The 22,543-nt window shown below is 39.6% G+C and overlaps 1 protein-coding gene across 1 annotated transcript in view; it reads left to right on the plus strand.

Moving 5' to 3' along the window:
• Positions 1-3,079: 3,079 nt before the first annotated feature.
• Positions 3,080-22,543, plus strand: part of LOC131884161 (adenylate cyclase type 8-like) — a gene marked incomplete in the record, with an annotated part of 51,667 nt that continues 32,203 nt past the window's right edge. Inside the window, 4 exon segments of the mRNA XM_059231840.1 lie at positions 3,080-3,190; positions 3,399-3,777; positions 9,185-9,501; positions 12,060-12,460. Coding sequence (XP_059087823.1) covers positions 3,466-3,777; positions 9,185-9,501; positions 12,060-12,460 — 1,030 coding nt within the window.

The raw sequence follows: 22,543 nt of genomic DNA on the forward strand, positions 1-22,543 counted from the left end.
TCACCATAGGTGTAATGCCAGATTTCTGCATTATGTTTTCGTTACAATAATGCTTTAACGACTACTCATGTTTGTTAATGATACTTTTAACTTATTATTCATCCGAACATGTATCTAGGGAAGATTTCTTGACTAAATGAAGTAAAGGAAAAGCGGTAAAAAGTGAAATTTGACGGCTTGATCTTGGAGCCTTATTTTAGTTTTCTCTGGGGGAAAATGGAAGTAAACAACAAGATCAATGCGCACTACACTCTATTCCAATAACATACTCAAACATCGACCAAGGTGTACAAAGTTTAAGACACTTGATATTTTGGTGCAGTTTTTGACCACTATCCTGGTTCCATTTTCGAATATTGTTTGCGAAAACAGGGTGACTGAACATTTTGAAAATAAAGTCACGCCAGTTGTGAATTTTGGAATTTTGGCGTAAGTTTAAAATCGTTTTTCATCCACAATTGCACCCGTTTGCAACCGCTCCGGTCTATTCTCCCGTTGAAAAAAGCGCAACTACATTAGGGTTGTAGTCGAGTCCTACAAATATGACTGAAGTCAGGCCACGAGACATTTCCCTCTCAATTAAGGACTCGGATGCTGATATTGCGAGCCATTTGAGTCTTCCTAGTTTCTGCACTAGAGTTTTGCATCGGATCCAACTTTACGGATCCGATTGGATTCGAATGAAGTGGAGGAAAAAACTACAAATCGCAGTCGTATGGTTTAGTCCAGATTGAATCGGATTGCAAAGACCAGTCTAGAACTGATTGCGAAAGTCCAGCTTGGATCGGAAAGGGAGACCTTGTCGTTGCACAGCTCTCGTCAGCACGAAAAATCAAAAGAACGTTGTAATGCAATGGTATCTACTCGAGCCTGGCAAATCATTTTGAGAACTCAGTACAGCCTTAGGAACATGTAGCATTGGCCAGGGAATAATCGAAATATGAACTGTGAACGATTTTTTGCAACTAATCGGCCTGCTTTGGGTCACAATAGCTCTGATTCAAGAAATATGACATGTAGAACGTGGCAAGTAAAGGTCACTCACATATAAAGTCAGGACTTGAACTGCTACCGAAAAAGGAAGTAACGCGTGACCGTTACTTTTTGGAATACGTAACGCCTTACCGTTATGTTTTGGAATAAGTAACGCGTTACCGTTACCAATATTGTAATCATTACTTTAGCAGAAAAAAAAATTATGGGCTAAAACTGCAAAAACCGCCGTGTTATGGTTTTTTAATGTTTTAATATGACGTGAAACAAATGACAAATATACGAGGGTACATGGAGAAAAAGATACAAGGGTTCAAAGATTTAGTTTTGTTTGGTTTTAATTATTTTTCAATTTTACTAAACATTTTGACGTGTAGTTTTTCAACCCTCTTTCCATGGTTTGAAAATAGTTAACAAAAGACAAGCATTCCAGTGGTTTGACAAGAAGAAAATTAGGGTAAGATTTTGAGGCTATTTCCGTCAAGCAATGTGTTGGTTATACGTCAAAACAAATGTAAGTTGATAACCCTAGTCACAGCCTCCCGTGATTATTCATTTGATCCCATCAGTAGCAAACAAGCCATTGCTTTTGAGACGGAGCTCTTAAATAATCTGGGAGAAAACCTTTATTCATAAATATATATTGAAATAAACATATAATATGAATTAAATATACATATAAATAAATTATAATAAAAAATTGTACTATTTTCCTCATAGAAAAAAGAAGAAAGTAACGGTAACGGGCGACCTAAACATCTTAGGTACTAATTTTGAATGTGATGAGTGGTTCGGGTGATACGTTTAGTCCATTTCTCTAGAGGTCCGTGCATTGGTGTACATTCAAACACGTGCAATAGGAATTCCTGAGGATGTACTTGCATCATCAAACTTTGATGCTAAAAAAGCAAAGGCTTTTGGTATGCATCCACACATGAATGTGAAAGTCCTTAACTTCAAAGACATGTTTTTTTAGTCCAACTACCAAAGTCACAAAACTACTCGTAGAACAGCAAATTTGCTGTTTTTACGAGGAACGGCGTTGTGTAAAGTACATTGCATTGAGATCCTTTTCATTTGTGGATTAATGTTTTGAGATCTTTGAGAGGAACCCTTTTGAGTTATCAATCTAAAAGTCTCTTATCCAAGTTTGCCTCAGCCACAGACTGTCTCAACATAAATGAGTTTTCCTTGAAATGAACCCAAAACCACATGGCAATATGATGAAATAAGTGTTGGCAAATTCATGGACAACTCAAGTTTCCTCAGTGAGGCAATAAGCCACTGTCCAGGTGATCCCCAATCTCGGATCATCACACTTTTCTTTGGAAAACTTTGGCAAGAAACTTTCTCCTACGGATTAGGCCTGATCCTCATTGCATAACCCCCTGCCAGGTCAATCACGGGTTGTCTGTCGATTTCATGTGTCACAACAACTGCCAGACTCATTACTGGCTTCTATTTCCAACGCTTCATGGCCGCATGGATGAAAGTGACAGGTCTCGGGCCTTCCACGTACTCACGTACACTTACTCATCACAGCAGCAACAATGAGCCCAACGACAGCGGCCAGATTTGCTCCCCATAAGTATGGTGGCCACGCTTTCCCATGGCCTCCAAGTAACCCATCCTCGAGTCGTCGTTTTTCTTCTCCTGGTTTATCCTTCGTTGGTTCCGGTGTCGAGTCTGGTTTATTTCCGTCCGTGTTGTTGTTATTCTCATGTCCGCTGCTCTCTTTCGGCGTTCGCTCCCGCCCTCGGCCTATGGGCTGGCTCTAAGTGAGTGTGGCTGCAGCGGGCTCCTTGAGTGGGGCCTTACGGCCTTCGCACATTGGCGACACCGCCGCACTCGAGACCCTCGCGAGCCTTGATCCTTTTTCTTCCCCTTCGTTTTCAGACAAGCGCAAGTCCTGGCGCCATTCCCGATTGGGCTCAAAAGCTTGGATTTGAGCGTGTGAAACTGGTTCTTGTGGTTGTTCTCGAGTCAGTATCCGTCTCCACTCAGAGAAAGCTTGAGCTTCAGGAACTCTTGGGTGTGATTTTGAGCGTGAAGTTTGATCACCATGATCTGAAAATTTTGCGGGTGAGTCTTGAGTGTGCGGGTGTGTTGCCTTGCGGGATTTTAGCCGAGGCCAATCCATGGACTCAGAAGAACTTCATGGCTTGGGGAATGAGTATTCAATCCCTCCCCTTCATCCGTGAGTACGATCGAGGGGAACTCTCTCTCCTTTGATGAGGTGTAGATTTGCATAAGGTTATCTCATAGAACAAAATAGACACTTGTTATGTTGGCCTTGAATTGGTCTAGGCCTCATTCAAATTATCCTCGCGATATGCAGCTTTTAATTGAGTGGCCGTTTTTTTGTTCCATGGTGGCGTACTTAAGAAGCTTGTGCACATTTTCAGGCGGAACGTCGTCTCGGATGGTAACAAGGAAACATGCTCATAGATAGTGATTGGTGAATTGATAACCATGTCAATCTCACAGGCTCGTTGCCTGGACAGTCCTCGGAGTGAAATCCATTTACCTTTGAGCATAGTGATATCCAACGAGTCGGGCGAAATCTTGCCTTTGCCTCCATCTCCTCCCTCCGATTCCGGAGACAGGCCAGCCTCTCTATCGACCCTGTCGGCCTCTGAGGTCAGAGTTTTGATTGAAGGACAGGGCCTGTCATTTGAGGAACAGGTTCCTCACGCAAAGCAAGATGACATGTGCGAGGTTGGCGAAGATCCAAGTTTGCCAGAGACGGATGTCCAAGAAGAGCCGGATGGATCAAAAAATCAGGTATGATGATCCCAAGGCTTCTGCCAATCTCACGTTGAGGAAACTTTTACGCATGAGCTCCTTCAGAGAATGCACCACCACCCTTCATATGCGATGGTGGGGAGTTCAAATTGCTGCCAATCGATCCTTATCGACAATTACCCAAACGTTGGCAACAAGTGACAGAGTGAGGCACAAGAATATATTTTTTAAACAAAGGGTGCTTCACATGGAACCCAATGGAACAGGACTTCCCATTCCGTGTTTCTCATAAAACAAGCCATAAAACTGTTTACTTGAAATTTGGGGGGAGGCGAGGAGCTTTTGATGTCTAGTGTCGTCCCTTTAACAAAAGTTCATTGACTCGAGACTTGGCTCCGATGAAAAATGGGAAGTCGCCTCCTTCATTTCAGTTGGAACACATCGCATGTGACTTTTGTGGATCCTGCGTGCTGTCTCTCATGGAAGCCAGTAAACTGGAACTCAACCTAGTTAGACTCTTTAAATAGAGTTCTATTTGTTCCCTTATCACCCCGAACACTTCTTGATAAGTGCAGACAGGTTTAATTCACCCTAATGGGCGGCCTTCAGAACAGTTCCGGGAATTGAGATGATGATCCACGGCAAATAACCTGCTCTTTGGCGATTTTCCTCCTAATGGGCCCTTCTTTGCCTCACTGACATTTGTCTCTGTGACCAAGTACGTCGTATGCAGTGCAATCCATAGAGCCAATCTATCCGTCCTTCATTAATCTCTAACATTAGTCCAAGAGAGCTCTAACAATAGGGAACAATAGGGAACAACCCCCACCAATTTGTCCAAATGTTCAAGAAATTGGAGAATTGACAGGTGGCTGTTGGAGCCTTGCGTGTTTATTGATTCTCTATCATTGGATCGTTCTTGCGCCTGAGATCCTGCCATGAGATAGATCGTGCCGTATGTCTTAAGGCTGAATAAGATATTTGGCTGAATAAGAACAAATATTCGACCAAAGGCAAGGCAATTGGCTTCAAAATCATGAGGCAATATGCCTGCCAAAGAGTTAGTTCCGGGGCGAAATAGATTCAGAACAATAGGAGCTAATGGGCTCCTTATAACAGCCAAAGAGATGTATAGGTGGTGTGGGCACAGTAGCACCAACTGTACTGAACTGTGCTACAGTTAGCAATGTAAATGGACTTTCCGAATGCGTACGTAGCATATATCTTGGACTTGTTCTCGATCCAACTTCCAAGTTGTGTGTAGCCAAGTGGAGGATAAGCAATCTTAGCTCGTTCTCTAGCTTTTCCTCTTCCTTCTCTTCGTTCTCGTTCTCTCCCGTTCTCCTCACCATGTGGACGTTTCCTTCATCGTCCAAAGTAAATATGGTCCAAGGTCTTCAAGAGTTTATGATCCAACTGGGAATCCGTGGGCCAAAAAGGAAGATCCACTTTTGAACTGATAGCGGACCATGCCAGATTTACATTCTTGGACGCAATAAGCTGGGCATTCATTGTGCCAAAAAAACATGTTGGTTGAGGGCCGTTTTTGTTTACCAATAAGAATTTATGCTTCAACTAAAAATGATGTGACGGAAAAGCAAATGTAGGGAATACATCACGAATAAATGCTTCAAGTTGTTGAGTCGACGGTATCCTGGATTTGCAGATCATATGTATTATCATTGTACTGTCTATTGCAAGTCGTCAGACGGCTGACCTTCACTTTGAATGCGTAAAAAAACGCTAGAGTGACGGAAGAAGAAGCAAATATTTCAAGCAATTGTGTCTATTTGTTATTTTTGTAAGAAATGGAAACGTTTTTGGTATAACTTTAACATTGAAGAGATTTCTTTTCTGGGGCGACATGCCTCAAATCTTGAAAATCCATTTCGAAAAAAAAAACTTCCTATGTCGTTAAATTCATGAACATAATCATCTCATGAACGCTCCGTAATTTCGTTGTAACTTATGATGATGCATTTTAGTTGGAAATGCGTGTCAGCTCCAACTTCCAATGAGCAAGGAATGCATGCATTTGGCACCTAATGCAACTCATCTTGCGCCACCTGTAATGGATCACACTCTAGCATTGCCATAATCTCTTGGCACAAGCTAAAGCAGCAGTAGAGTGGTTTCCACACTTGTAGAATAGATCAATGGAGTGTCATCGACCTGCATGGAACACTCCTGACTGGCTCCCAAAAGCTGCTTTTGCGACGACGTGAAATGTTAGCCTCAATGTTGAAGTTGGGGGTAAAAAAAAAGATTTACCTAACACGTCATAGATTTCAACACTGTCCAAGAACAAAAACAGGATGAATACGTAGCTCTGAAGTGAGTGTTTGGGAACTTTGGATCGTATGAAGAGGCGAAGTGTATTTGTGAATGTTGTCCCAACATCGACACCAACAAAAGTAATGCCAAGTTCTTTTGATGGTAGCCTTACTCCTACGTTTTGGAAACGAATGCCAAGTCTCGTGGATTTCCTTGGATCCTTGGAAGTCTCGCTCACCGAGCAACCGAATTCTTTGCACGGTTGAGTAAAGTGAATGGAACCAAACAGGTTTAGTTGGAATTCGTGGCTACGGTTGGCAAGGACCTTCATTTTGCATTGCCATGGCAGGTTTTCGAAATCCAAGGAACATTCTAATGTCCAATATGGCTCTATACCATTATGTGGACATGGTTTGAAATTTCTTTCCTTCAAAATAACCAGGTCAGCAATGAATGATAGAAGAAACGAGCCGAGAGAATAAATTGTGTTGGGAAGTAGAAAGATATTTGGTCATGATAAGACAGTTGTGGGTTTTTTTTATACCTGTTCCGGTTGTAGTAATGAATTCAGGCCATAGCACATTTGGTCAATAAAATGCCTGATCCTAAAAGTGTTCTTGAATGACAATTGAGAGGTCAACAAATCTCTAACTCACCACAGTTGAAATATTAGGTTCAAATGATCCATTTTCATATCCAAACCAAGCTGAAGATATGGCTTGTTCTTTTATTAACCTTAAAAATTCTTGAAGAATTTTGCTTTTACCGGAAAAGGGTTTTCGAGAAAAGCTTTTTCATGTACTTTCCTCGGCCTAAAAGATGAATTTGATGTTTTAACTAGTGTTGTCATTGTAACTTTTTACTACGATGAAGGATCCTTTTTGATGGTGTTAGACTTGAAGAAGTCCTGATTGAATCACTCGGGTTTGTTCTCAAGCCATGGTGGTTAAAACTACTGATTCAGTGTTGGCTCATATGCCAAGACTTTCATTTGGTTTGTTTTTGTTAAAAGAATGCACAACTTTTACAAAACGAAATTACATAATTGCGTAAATTTTCAGAAACATTTAGCAAATACTCAGTTCTTGCTGTTTGAAAATTGCGTTTGACATACAAAAGATCTCTAAAGATTTCTTTAAAAGCTGAATATAGTAAACATGCTTCTTCAGGAAATGAAATTGCGGATAAATATGAAAAGATAGCCTAGCCAGCCAAATATTAAAACGGTACATCTGACAACTTGATTTTCAATAATGCCACTTTTTGTAATGTGTTTTTGTAATTTTTTTATGTTCTTAGCACGTTTCTATTCAACGCTACCAAAAATTTGACAAATTTCAAGGTCAAAGACGATTAAACTTGCGATTCATAGTTATGACATCAGAGTTGTAAATCATTAATTCTAAGCCAGTTTTAAGTGATAATACAAATTATTTTAGCCTTTCTGCATGCTTCAGAAAAGTGAAACATTTTGATTTATTTTAGGGGCATTGACAACTGCATGAAGATATAACCAGAGCATTTTAACATTAAATTTGAAGCAAAATTCAATTTTGAAGCGTAATATCTTAGCATGTTCTTGGATTTAATAAGACGGATTATGAGGAAATTCAATAGAAAGCGTAACCGAAAATACTCAAAACCTATGCCAATAAGGTTTTCAAATATATTCTCTCCCTTAGGTACTAAGTGGACTGAGAAACTACTACTTTTAACCATGTATGTTATATTTTTATTCAATTTTACAAAAAATGGTTCTTTTGTTGCTTGAAAAAAGCTGCTGTACCGTACATCCGTTATTCAATTTTACAAAAAATGGTTCTTTTGTTGCTTGAAAAAAGAAAACGAAAACTGGAATCCTTGGATGGTATTTGAGCAAACTCTTAATTTTTGTTTTGATTACGACGGCGTGGCCACATTGAATTGTCTAGTCAGATGTTCCTTGTGCGTTCCATCTTTTAGACAAAGTCCTCACATAAGCGACAAAAGCATTAACTCTGCCAAGAATGCCAAGGATTGCGTTGACATGCTACATAACAATGCATGCGTACTTACCTAGCTACTACTTCGGCAAACCATTCGACGCACTTGTCATAGACAGATCTTTAGTAATGGCTTTGCTGGAAAATGATTGTTAAAGGCCATAGAGTTGAAAAATATAGAACGTCAACGGAGGACTTTCATACGCCGCATGTACTTTCAAAGCTGATTTCGATTCAAGAAATACATCGAGTTTAGGAAAAATACGAGGGAAAATTTAAGACCACCAATACCAAACATGGTACAAGATAACTTACTATTGCCTTATTTATCAGCCCATTCTAAAAAAGTCCTTGTCAGGAAAGCGCAAAGGGGTTGGCACAAGTGCGAATACAAAACATCTCCCGATAAGTCAAAAGTTGAGGGAAAAGTACTTCAAATGATACGTGATATATGAATTTGTGTCCTTTGAAGATCCGAATTTAGAATTATGACATCGGTCAAGTTTCGTGTATTACCGTCCCCTTTTCGAAATGGTAATGCTCATTTCTCTATTACATTTTATTGCAATTGATAACCCCCTCTATATCATGCTCCTCTTTTTGCAAGAGTTTTAGATTACTTTTCTAATGCGTAAGTCCAAGACGAATTGTTGCACCTCTAAGTCACTAAAAACCGAGCAATTGAAAATCATCTATGGGATCTACGATTAACTTTTCCACCTTTTAGTAAGTTGCCGAGTAGCCTTTTTCAGGCCTCTTTTGTGAGATATGGCGTTCACAGATGTTTTTTACACGGTCTTAGTTTTTTAAATCCCACCGCACGCAACAGTAGTGTTACATACATTTTGTGCATCCTTTTAGTCACAGTGTGGGTTCGTTGGGAGATAAAGCTCTTCGGAGCACTTCCGTTCCACCTTTACTGAAGATAGAAGCGAACATCAAGGGGAATCTAGCCATTCTCAAAGCGTCTGCCTGTTCTATTATGTTACTTGGGTCTCACCAGTCTTAAGGCCAAAAAACCTTTTGAAGTCTTTGCTACATGTGTGCCTCGGTGTTTTAAGTTAGTAAGTGTCTATGCGAAGACACTCCCATGAATGTCTAACGTACATATCTCATAACGGAGCAACGTACACGGATCATCGTGTTTGTTATATCTTAAAGAAGACTTAATTGAGTGCGCTTCGTTTCAGCTTTTTGCCGAAGAGCTCTTGGACGTGCCCAGTTCCAATCAGTGTTCCTCGAGCCGGAATGACTCAATTAGCTCTTGTGGGTCATTGCTGGTACCTCTGAACTCGTACAACCCATCCTCTATGTCGTCCATTGACCCAGAGCTGGGTGTCCGGGATTCGGGCTCGGTTCCCGATACCACCCTGGAACACAATGGGCTCTCGAGGGATGATCCGGATGAATGTGAGGAGGACTTGGGCGGCTCATCAGCCATTTTGAATAAAAAGCTACAAAGAGACTCGTCCACTAAAGAGGCTGATCCATCCGGTCGAATATTCCGGTAAGTTCACATAATCAGGAAACTAATAAGGATGGAAGGTATGTTGAGATAAAGACCACTCGTCAGTCAAAAAGCTGGACTTGGGAACTTGCTGTTGATGTGTGGCGCCAAAAGCTAAGTGTTATGTTTTTTTTAAATGATGACAGGGATGGGCATGCTCATGAAATAGTTTCATTGCTGATGTGTTTGAAATTTGCAATTTTGGCCAGGCAGTTGCGATTGGTAAGTTTACATGGAATAGATAGAGCAACAACGTCTAGAGTTGTTGCTGATAATTGAAAATCTACAAATGTAAAATCTAACCCAAAGCTTAACTTTTCAAATTGAAGGCTGCTTTATTTTTTCATTTTTATTTGACCACCTTGAAAAGCGATTTTGGTTGATTAAGAACTTGTTTCCTTGGACAATATTGGAGGCAAATCATTGTACGGAATTGTACGGATTATAAAGGTGACCGTTCATGCCCACCTTTGACCCATGCAATTGTGTACTAGCATAACTCCGTGAGTGTTTGAAGAGAGAGAATTGTGCATTTGACAAAGCCTTTTGGCACATGATAAGGCCAGGTTCTTGCATTAATCTGCTCATGAAAGGCCAACAAAGGCAACGAGGCTTTTCACCTCTATGTACCGATAAATAGTTGACCCTCTACCAAATGTCTTGCAAATGAGGAGAGAGACACAGCTATTTTTATTTTTTCAAGAATTTTTCACTTACTTGCAATGCTTTCTCTCTTGTAATTAAAAATACAGGCACAAATAGCCTTCATTGTCAATGTTTTGAAGGAAGACAGAAATAACTGCTTGTGTTCATGGGATCGTGGGTGGTAAAAAGTAGATTGTGGGCCGCAACTCAAGGTTCGATGCCTTTGCGGTTGTCCTCAAGAAAAAAAACGACTCAGATGAGTCGTCGTTTCCAGGGACATCCGGGTCATTTGCGCCAGAGGCAATTATTTGGGTGCAAAACGCCGAGTATGAGTTAATGATTCGATCTTCACAGACCTCATCCATTGCTTCAAAGTTGACCAGAAATCTAACTGTAACGTCGCTATCTCCCCTAAAATTGCACAAAAGAGTAGTTCGGTTGTCTTTGGAACCAAATATGGTGAGCAAATGACAAAGGAACGCAAATATCCCGTTTTCCCTTTGCACTTTTTGAAGATGCGTTAACACTTTTTGCCATGGCGAACATACCTGAATTGACAAGCCAAAAAACTGACGAAAAGTCGTAAACACGTGAGATACTTAAATATTCACTTGTACGAGCTTTTATCTTGCCCATTTTGCATAGCCAGAAGGCTACTTTTTGCTGATCTATGACCATAAGGTTCAATTCAATACTCCGACTTTGTTTTGATCAAACCAAAATGTAGGATTATGTAGCTGAAGATTTTGTGAACGGCATATTTTTCTAGAAACTGACTAATTAGGTTCTGCCCATAGATAACTTCATATATAGATCGATCAAGGGCGCTGCGATCGCATGTTTTCGTCTCAGCTGTCGCTGGTGAAAAAATGTTTCATTCGTAGTCAAGCTACTTAGGACACCTATGGTGCAAATTTGAATCGTTGACGGCTCGTCCAAATTCAGAGTAGAAACCCCTAATAAAACTCCTTGTCAAGTAATTGCTCTCGTCCAGCACGCTTCATAAAACGGGTTTGAGTAAGTTGTCCGACTACATTTTTAAGAACGAAATTTTGACGAGGTTAAAATGGGGCTCAAGTTAAAGTTTTCATCCATGTGATGGAAACACTTAACTGAAACGCAGGGAACAAGCCTGGGTTCAGGCTGACCTCCAGAGGTGTCGGAATTACCTTGTTTACGTATAGGCGCAATCATGTCGCCCACATTCAAACACATTGTTGGGAGATTGAAACGAAATTCTGAATGCCTCATCATTGCGTTGCAATTTCGGATACATTTTGTTACACTTTCGAGATTTTCGAGATGCGTTGCTAAACAAAGGCAATCAATAGAGTACATGATTTGCTCTACTAATGTCCAAATCTTTTTTGACATGTTACGTGTATTATGCCCTAAAAAGCATGTTTTTTATTATTCTACCACTCTTTCTACCTGCATATTTGTAAGATTCAACAGAAATTAAGATTAAAGAGGAATAACAAACGTTTCATGATAATAATTCAACTTGCCTGAAGCGAGATTTAACGAAATATCTTTGTCCCATTTCCACCAGCGTCAGCTGACCTGAAAACATGCTCATGCGGTACAGCTCCTGTTGAACTTAAGCATTCTAGTTATGGTTTTCTATGGTTCTGCCTCATTTGCGAACCTACCCCTAGTGCAACATTTTTCAAGATTGCTACCATCTAAACATACACCAATGAATTTGATGAAGGTGCGCCACGACCCAATCCGTTCAATTTGCAGGCCGTTGCTTATCAGATTAGCTTACGTATGAATACTTACTTGACTATGAACTTGGGAAAATCGGTACAGAAAAAGATGAATGTCGCCAGCCTAAAAATATACAACTTCATCTCTCAGACCCTTAGGCTAAAATACCAAGGTGTTTGCTATGATTTGTTTTTTTTCAGACGTGGATTAGTGTATAATGGGATTTATCTCCCGAGCCTTTCCGGAAAGCTCCAAGACGAACGCTTAGAAATCGCTTACCAAAAGTACGCACACCGTCAGCGACAAAAGTCGTTAATGCTGGTGAATTCGGCAGACATCCTGCTGAAATTGGTGACCATTCTCAAAGTTCTGTGTTACATTGACACCGGGGATTCGGAATCCGTGTCTGAGAGTCCGGATGATCCGGTGGAAAAGACCTGCTATTTGGTCACGCCCTCCCAGTTGATGAGCCTGGTGGCTTGGCTTACCACGGCGGCCGTTTTGAACGTTATCCTGGGATTAATCTCTTGGTGGAGATGCTACGCCAACAACTTTCTCCATTGGGGCGCCTTGGCTACGTGGCTACTACTGCTAATTCAAGGTAAGTCTAAAAGAGTGAACTACTTTAATTGAAGGACAAATTTGTTGTAAGGAAATTGATTGGTGAATAGGTGAAGGCAATGACCTCCCAACAGAACAGAGGTTGCGTGATCATCTCTTTTCTTGCTGTACCGAGTGGAATCACATTTTTAAATTATTTCAATACTTCAGAAGGGTGGATAGAAACGCGTTTCGGTTTTCACATATGTGTTTAAACCATATGCCTAGTTCTTATCCATCACTTGTGGGAGGAACAGATACAAGGCTTTGACCTAAGTTGATCATTTAATGAGTTTGAGGCATGTTTACTCTAACCAGAACATATGGTTATATAATGTTATTCCACGTAAGAAAACTTTAGAAAGGAGCCACTCTCCAGTGTTTCCAGAGCAGGGGATTTGAAATAATTCATACCGCCCCAAAAATAAGCATCTGATGTGATTTGATGGAGAAAAGTTTATTCACCTTCATGATACATGATCCACGTATAAAAAATGCAACAGTATGGAGTGATGTGATAAAGTGAAATTTACTTCCTCTCTCCATGTTCCCTTCTTTGTTCTCATTTTAATTTGTATTCCAACAAATATATTTTATACATTGAATATTGTCACTGGTGGTTTTACACAATAAGCAACAATTCATGTAATGACTATGTTCATCTGCACCTCTGCACCATGCTGGTTGAAAGAAATCGATCATTTGAAAGTACTGCCTTGTTTGAGCAAACAGTATTTCGATACTGAGCCATGAAAGTAATACGATATCAAGACTATGCATAACAAGGATTTCTTCACATGTTGTTACAACTTTTCCTACTACTAAAATTTTCGGTAGGGCCCGTTCGCATTGGTCGCGACTAATGGTCTTGGTAAAGAACCTAGCTAGGCTCCAATTTATGTGCGATGGGATTAACTTTGAACACATTTAATCAAGTGATTTGCAAAATCAACGTCCGAATCATGGATGAGCTAGTAGGGTGATGTAGAGGGCTAGTCAGAGAAACGACACTCACGAGATTTCTGAGATTCTTTTTGGCTCGCTCGCGGCTGCCTGGTTTGTGCGATGGGGATCGGCTTTGAACACATTTAGTTACGTGATTCTGAAAATCAAGTTCCGAATTCAGGGAGCCAGTGAGTTGATGGCTCATTTGTCTGCTTTGGTTGAAACTGAGCAACGCAAGAGAAATCGATCAGCCGGACACCCTGCTGCTCAACTACCAAAATGTGTTCAAAGCAAAGCCTGAAGTGGCTTGGTTGGAGTGACTTTTCTCTGACAAGCCCTCTAGGTTGCTGGCTTGTTTAACTGCTTCTGTTGACAGAGCAGAGCAACGCAACAAGAGATGATGTGCTCGACACCTTGCTACCAAGCTACCACAATGTGTTCAAACGATTCAAAACAGATAAACGTTATTCTCCACCGATTAGTTGGCGGTGCTCATTTTTAAATTTGTGACAAACTGTTCGAACGGTTTGGAGAGAGAGTTTAAGGGCTATTATTATCGTTTTAGGTGGGGTTGGGTTAGGTTAGGTAAGGTTAGGTTAGGTTAGATAAGGTTAGGTTAAGTTTAAAAAAGTAGCACCGCCAACTAATTGGTGGAGAATAACGTTTACCTTCAAAACAATGCCTCAATTGGCTTGGTCAAAATGTCGCTTCTCTCCCAAGAGCTTTAGTCGTGATGTTTGTCAAAGCTTTTCCTCCACTACAAGACACGACAACAAAGCCCCCAAATCAGGCCAAACTTGAATTTTCACAAGTCCTTACGAAATCAAAAAAAGTGAAATCACGGTTGGGGCTCCTGGTTGAAATCGATTACTTAGGCCAATGTCAATGGGTAGTTGATAGACAAGGCGAGCACTTTCTGCTCAGTCCCATGTTCAAATCTTTTGGCAAACTAAATTTTCTATTGGAATTAAGACCCTTTTACCATCATGCACTCTCGAAAACTCTTTCCCTGAAGATTGGTGAAAAAGTTCCCCCGCCCGAGGATTGGAGAAAATTTCGCTAAACCGGGGGGATTAGTGTGCTTGATTGTCAAAGACTTGCCTGCCCACATCAAGCCTTCTTTCTCTTCAAGTTAATTTGAAAGTTTTTCTCCGAGTTTCTCCCACAATGATCAATTGATCGTGATGTGCTTGTATCCGTGGGGTCGTTCCATCTTTTGGGAACCATTTAAAGCAGTGTTGCCAATTTGAAAAAGGTCGATTCAACGAAACTTTTGTTGAATCTGTCAAATTGGGAGTTTTAACTTATTACGTATATTTCATACTTGATCGGATAGTTTTCCAAAACCTTAGCATGCCCTATGAATACTTTTTGGACCGAGTAATCATGATCAAACGTCGCCTGACCAAACTTTGTAACGACCGCGGCATCACTCGTAGAGATTGAGGTCAAATCAAGGATGTCTTGTTAAAGAATTCGGACTGGTCAAAGTCAATCGGGTAATAAGTTGCCAAATTGCGGCCCCAACTGCCATTGACATCGCCAAGCCATCAAGTGGACTCGTTAGAGTAATGTTTAACCAATACATTGACCATTGACGTACAGACCATTAAGTCCATTAGACATTGACTAATGAATCTTCTTATAGTAGTAAGGTACCTGAAAAGTCCTCGTTGAAACATGACGTCGCATGAGTAAGGGCCAGATTTCCCGATTGCTGTCATATTAAAGATCCGATTAGATGCGGTAAGCCGTAACGTTTGCTAGTAGTGTCGCCGTAAGGGTCGTGTCATATCTCTCATACCATGCATTGTTTACCTTTCATTAGGCTATAAATGCCACTCATAAACCTCCGCGCGGAGAATCATCCAAAACGAGAAAAGACTCGCGACATGGTTTGGCCGTTTTGCGAGAAACCTTGAGAATGTTATTGATTTATGATATCCTTTATTCATTTGCTTTTCATGCAATCGTAAGATCGAATTATGCTTTAAAGTGTGCAATACACTGATGGTCAACCTTGATAAGGATAATAAGGATAAATTGCAAAACCGGACCGAAGGATAATTTGTTGTCCAAAGAAAATCAATAAATCTCGAGGGTTTGCGTGTTTTTTTGTCATTTGACTCTCGTGGCTAAATCAATGTGCCGCCAACAAACCAAGGAGTATTGATTAATCCATGTCTTTTTTCAAAGGTGCAAGGTTTTCTTTAAGACTTTTCACAACCATGGCCAACCAACTCAAAACCTTACCGCAAAGATATATTTATTTCCTGTTGATTTTAGAGCGACACTTTTGAGTAAAAAGTTTTGTGTTGTTCTCTTATCTTTCTCACTGAGAGTGAACAAATGGTCGAAAACCTTCGACTCGGATTTTTTTGGAGCTAATATAGCTTGATCGTCAATGATATAACCCTAGAAAGAACCCCATCATTATGGTGTATGAATACCGCCATCCACTCGAGAATAGCTGACATAGAAAACCCTAAAGTAATCAGTCCAGAAGAGAACGGTGGTCATTCATTGGCTTTTGGACCTAAAAAAAGATTGTTTAACAAATCCTGATGGAAACCAGGGGAGGGTGGTGGTTCAACATCTAACTGAAAGCTATATCCAAGCTCACATTCCTCGGCCTGAAAGACTATTCTTATCAGAGCTTAGGAGGATCTTGATCCCGAAATGAATCGCACTACTTGTAATATAATGGTCCTCCGAGACGTCGGTTTTCTTATTCAGAACGAAGTTGGTTAGTGCTAGTGACTATTTGACGAAAAGTTCATCCGAATACATTTATATTGCCTTTACAGAGCCCCTTCTTGCTCATACTTGCTTTCTTACCCTTTCAATAATTCATATTGACTAATGTCGCTGACACCATCTTAGTCTTTGGTTGAAATTGAAATTTTAATCAAGCCCTGCAAAATGATATACAGATCGATGATACAGAAAGATAGAAAATGATACAGACACAGATCGGTTTTATGAATGGGTCAACAAACAAAAAATGAATCGGAATTTTAGGAAATTTAAGTCCATGTCATTTGATACGATGGAAATAAGCAAATCATCTTATCTAGATGATCGTCTGAACCCAATAGAGGTAGTAGAATGTGTAAGAGATCTGGGGATAACTGTTGTCAACAATGGTAAATTCGAAGAGCAAATCCAGACAGAAGTGTGCAAGGCTTTTCAGATATACGGGTAGATATATCAAACCAGTTTACAATGAAAATTGTATGTACTTCAGCCCCACATGAAGCATACATCCCCCATTTAGACCCTAATGACCGCACCAAGGCCTACGGCTGAATAAGATCGAAAAGGTGCACCGGAACTCACAAGAAATATCACTTGCGAAGGCCACCTAATAAATGTAATTGGAAAGGACTTCAGACCTTGGAGCTACACATACAGCATTCAAAGAAGATAGCTAATTTTGTATATATTTAAGTGCTTCGGCGGTCTTTGCCCCAATTCAGGTATAGAACACACTCACAGTGAAAGCAGGGGCATTACAGCGAGTTTTCTGGACAACACGGTCTTAAATACGTAGTATTAACGGTTTTCTCGTTTTTAAGAGTCCCTGCCCGTAAAACCTTTTGCCCACACCTCTCCGTCTATTCTACGTATTAGAAGACCCTTTTTCGGTTAATATCATAACCTAGATCGTTTTCTGCAAACGATACTGGATCAGTCCCACATTCAGAAGTACCTTAAAGCAGAAAATTCAAGTTCGATGTTAGACTAAGTATTTTATATAGTTTGACTTGACTTATGGTTTAAAAGTTCATAAAAATGTAAAATAAGAGGGAAAAAACGAAATACATTTAATAATAGCCTGTAATTGACGACATCGACATATACAACAGCGTCACCAGGAACTGACAATGATATAATAGCTAATTGCGTATGATAATAACATTGTGAAGGGATACCTTAGTAAATGAATCTGGTATCATCTACCCAAGTAAGGTCCTACTGTGCTTTAACAAACTCAATATGCACTGCAAATTAACCTTCTCTACATTAGTCGGTCCATTCCTTCCGGATTGGCCATGAGAAGTAATGGAAATTCGAGGACAAAATTAGTACTGCACCATGACGTTGAGTATTTTGTGTGGGGAGCCAACTTCTGCTCCTCTATAGTGCTTGAAATCTGGTACTTGAAAAAAAATGGTCGGTCTTTCTGTCAAACATGAAATTTATTGATCTTGAAAACAATGCGACAAGTTACCCTTTAGTTTCTATTTTTGTGGGATATTGGCATCTACTTTTCAACTCTTTTTGTATCGGCCACCCACCTTGATCTTTTCCATTCTTTTCTTCATTCCACAATATATTCAAGAAAAAAAAGAAAAAAATGATCATATTTTCTTTTCTGGTGAAAACAAGCTCTTGATTTTCGAGAACCTGCAGAATATGTTCTGCATGCTCAAGAATATACGTGAAAAAGGTGTATAAACTAATTGCTTATTTGCTATTGTTGGTTCTTGAAAAATTATTCCAGAAATAAAATCCATTAATCAAATAAATAAATCAGCTCCTAGCGTGATTCAATTGAGTTTTCATCAATCGAATGAGTTCAATGAAAATGTACTGAGACACCCTGCTTTTAGGTAATTTGTGGACACAAAGTTTAGACAAACATCACAGCCAGCCCGTATTGTGATCCAACTGAATGTTCAACAATTAAGCGAGTTGTGCTCCAAAACTCGGAAAAATGTCATTTTTGGATTACTGATTATGTCGCTCTACTAATATATTATGTAATGTTTTCAAAAATAAGCCTGCAAATTAAAATAGATGATAAATTCAGTCTTTGCCCGGTGGGATTGGCGGCAATGTTTGTCTAAATTATTTGTTCACAAAATACCCAAAATTCGCAAAGGTCGCACTACATATTTTCCTTGAATTTCCTTTACTTCATATGGCTAATAGGAAGTTGCTCGTATCGTGTTACCACTGACGGACCCAACAATTCATATTGATAAATGGACGTCATCTTATTAGTAAGTATTGACTGTATAATGGAGGATTGGAATACCGCTTTTGATGTCCGTTCAATATTTTCATATGTTTGTCCCTCTCCTTGTGGGACTTGTTAAGGATATAAAAAGCCATTGTAAGGTCTCGTAAGACTCCAGTCATTCTCCGAATTTCTGGATATTCCGATCAATTTTGATGTGACTCGAATTTTGACGAGCCATTTCATACGACTCGTGATTCTTTGTATTCTAATCTTACCTAACCATGCCCACAAGCCAAGCTATGTTTTATTCAAACATTCATAGAGAAATTGTTTTCAAATTACGATACTTCGTCATCATGGGAAGATCTTGCATTAACTAAAACTATAGCAATATGTGTTCTATGCATCTATAGGGGTGTCCGTTACCATGCATGCTAATTCGTGGGCCTTAAAAAAGTTTCAATAAATCAATTGCTCTCATATTAGAGCTAAAAACGGGTTTGGCCTTCATAATCTGAAAAGTGCCGATTTCAATCAGGATGTAGACGAGGCTTTTGTCAATTCTTAGTGAGAAATTATTCTAGCTGAGATTTGAAAATGAGGGGTTCAAGCCCTTTGCTAAACTCAAGTCCACACCACATAAATGATATCTTGTTTAAGCTCGGTTATGGAAAGTTAATTCAATCCTCTGTCAAAGGTTGGTTTCTTCCATACTCAATATATGACGGATTGAGGTCTGTTTTCTGTAGAAATCCAATGTCAAAGTAAAATTGTCTTATGACGAGGCCGGCCAATTGGCTCCAAATGCTCCAATCCACTCGGAATTCGGAATAGCCCGAGTATTACTTAGTTATGTAAATGGTGAGGTTTCCATTTTTTCTTTGTTTTGCGAAATCTTCTTGCAAAAGTACCTAGAAGTTGCGTAAATACTTGTACAATACGGATTAGTTTCTTTCTGCACAAACATGTGATAGTATGGTGAATTCAGTACTCAAGTCAGGCAATAACCTGTTGGATTGTTCGCAGAACTATCTTCGCACAATTACAAGCCAATCTATTTACGGTAGTGTCTAGTTTGAAGATATTCATCATGATGTTTTAATATTCACCTCACATCATTTCACATTCTACTTCATTGATTACTTGATTTTTTAGAGCGCTTTGACGGACCTCTTTCAATACCCCAGACTGTTTTTGAATGAATGTTGAAAGCTAAATTGAAAATTATCTCAAAAGAGTAGGAAAAACAAGACCCTGACATCAAGCTTGTAAAGATACTTCATTGAATATCTTGAAGATCAACATTCAAGAATTGCAACGCATGCTCAATCCTGACGTAAGATTCCAGAACCTCTTTAGATCCGAATGAGAATAGAAATATCAACAAGATATATTCGGAAATTCAGATAGGAGCATGGTCAGGGTTGCCATGAATCAGCCGCTGTGTGAAAACCGATATGCCCTAATTCATTCTCCATTATTTACCACCTCCCCCCGCCTGACTCAAGCTTCTGTAGCTCTCCAGGGGGACCGAAGCGCCAAATTATATCCGTCTGACGAGACCCTGGTGCCTCAATCATCAATAATCATATAACGAAGCCGGGGCTCCTGATTTTGATGCATTGTGGAACCGTGGAACGTTAATATGGAAGAGACGTACTTGAATACGAATGGCCATGAAGACCCCCTCAGATCTAGAGTACCAAACTCAGACCACTAGAGCTTCTTTTACACGCCTCACTTGTTCCATAGGTTCCATAGGAAGTCGAAAGGAGGCCCTTTTATAGTGGGTCCTCACCAGGCCAGCTTTGTACTTGGTTGGAACATTGACATGACTCATGGGACAAGGTCGAGAGAAAAGCTATTCCCTTGACACCATTGATAAAATATGTTATACATCTCGTTGAGGAAAGGAGAGAACTTTCGGGTGGTGTGAATTTTTGCATAAGTTTATTTCCTGGGTGCATGAAGGTTTAATTTTCGAAACCTTCTCGGTTGTTTTATTTTTAAATGTATGACCATTGAAACCGTGGAAACGGTCCTCTCTGATTCCATTTGACATAAAACATTCATCAAGGCTGTTTGAATTTCCCTAGCTCAACTTAAAGGTTGTTTGTGTCTTTTTAAAGCAACTGACATTTTAACTCTTCGAATTATCGAGTCATTTCCAAATGAATGCGTCAATTGATGCGAATTATTGCAACCCTATCAAGTCAACTGTAACTTCATTGGAAGTCACAGAATGCCAATGGCCTTTAAAGTTGAAGGTCGAAGTTTACTCTGGACTTTAGACTGTTGCCAATGGGATTGAACCTTCAGGGAGGAAGAGTCTTGCTGGCTAAAAGCACCCGCATAAACTTTTTGCTATTTGCTAAAAATAGTAGAGAGCTAAGTTCAATGAAGACCAATATCCACATTCATGCGTCTAATTTCCGTGGCTAACCCAAAAGGATAATTGAGAAAGGCCTTTTTGAGGGTGCCAAAACGTTTGAGCTCGACACAAGGCCAGAGTCTTTCCAAGTTGTTAGGTAATTTGGACTTAATGACAAGCGGAATTGAATCCAGTCAGCCAACTCATTCAGAATACACCTGCCGTAACAAACTCTTTTTTGTTCCTTACACTATTTACGATGTTGTATGTTCCTCCAAAAACTGATAATTTTACTTTTTGGTCTTGCAAATAAATGCTGATGTCAACCTTAACCTTTGAGGCATAAGTATACAATTGTCAGTTGTCATTCGAGGTTGCGTCGAGTAGTTAATTGTTTTCCGATATTTGTTTTCCATTTTCAAAGGTAGCTTATTTCTATCTTAAGAAAGGCTCTGGATTTATTTTGGGATTTACTCTTGTTCAGTCAAGGACATAAAAAAATATGGACTGCGAACGTGCTGATTTGAATTGGAGTAACTCTGGGCCCCTGTTTGAAATACATTTATGAATTAAGAAACTCAGATCAAATATCACAATCAAAGGCAAACCAAATGTAACATTTGATTATGAACATGTCAATTTCAAAGTTTTATTATCAAAAATCTATTATACCGACCTAGAATAAGACTGCTTTTCCCTAGTTCCCGATGAAAGAGCCACTTTACCAGTTAATAATATAAAAATGACCTCCTTTTTCTTGAAGAGATCTAGATTTCTTACTTTCTTACTTTAATTCGAAAAGTGGCTCAGAGTTATGACCAAGAGTAGACCGATTTGGCGAGAAGCTCGTTCACAGTCCATCATTCTTGAAGTTCATGTTTAATCGTACTAGGTGCCAATTATTTATTAGATGGACGGTTCTAGAAATACGAATTTTTCTTATTCTCCTTCGTTGTAAGTCCCTCTCTTTAGAGAAGTCTAATTTACAAAAGATACTTTGCCAGGAGGCAGATATTTCAGCTCTTCATTCCTTGGTCTTTGATAATTACAGTCCATCAAATGTATTGTGATCAGACATGAATACTGGAAGAGGTGAAGACCACCCCAAGGTCTCAAGAATTAGGGCAAGCTGTAGATAATGTTGCCGCAATGAGAATCGATACGACTTCGTATCTCTTCTAGGGGCTCTTTCGTCTTCATTTCTTTCACGCGCCACTCTCAATCAAATTGCTTGCACTTGAGCGAGCAAACCAACAATTAAAGGACTTCTCGTTCTCATTTTCTTCTTTTTCTGAGATGGTTGTTGCACTCACCCATCTAAGATTGCATTTGCGTGTTCCTTCCTGAATTGAACCACAGCTTTAGTCAATGTAAAGGGTTGCCTCGTGGACATTGCCAAAAAGTTCACATTTGACTGTGTGTTTCGGGATGAATTGTGGACTGCTTCCAAGCTGACTTTTGTAAATTTTGTTCTTTTGTTGGGATCAAATTGTTCGTTTATTTGGTACTAGGAAACGAAAAACGAGGTAAGCGTTTTAATGCAAAACTTCGTTCGTTTAAATGAGGGAAATGATACCTTAAGAACGATATTCCAATACATCATATGAAAAGTGTTTTAGATATGGGTGGTCAAAGCTGAAGACGGTAGATTATTAGTGTTATTCATTATTTTATTGACTTTAAGGTGCCATCCTTTTCATTAAGTATGGAATTTGAAAACACAAGTTGTCTGTTGAACCCTCAAACTGGTAATTTCAACAATGATACATATTTGTTCAATTTCGTATTTTGCACACTGT

Source organism: Tigriopus californicus, chromosome 7, assembly GCF_007210705.1.
Source record: "Tigriopus californicus strain San Diego chromosome 7, Tcal_SD_v2.1, whole genome shotgun sequence".
Classification (NCBI taxonomy): Eukaryota; Metazoa; Arthropoda; class Copepoda; order Harpacticoida; family Harpacticidae; genus Tigriopus; species Tigriopus californicus.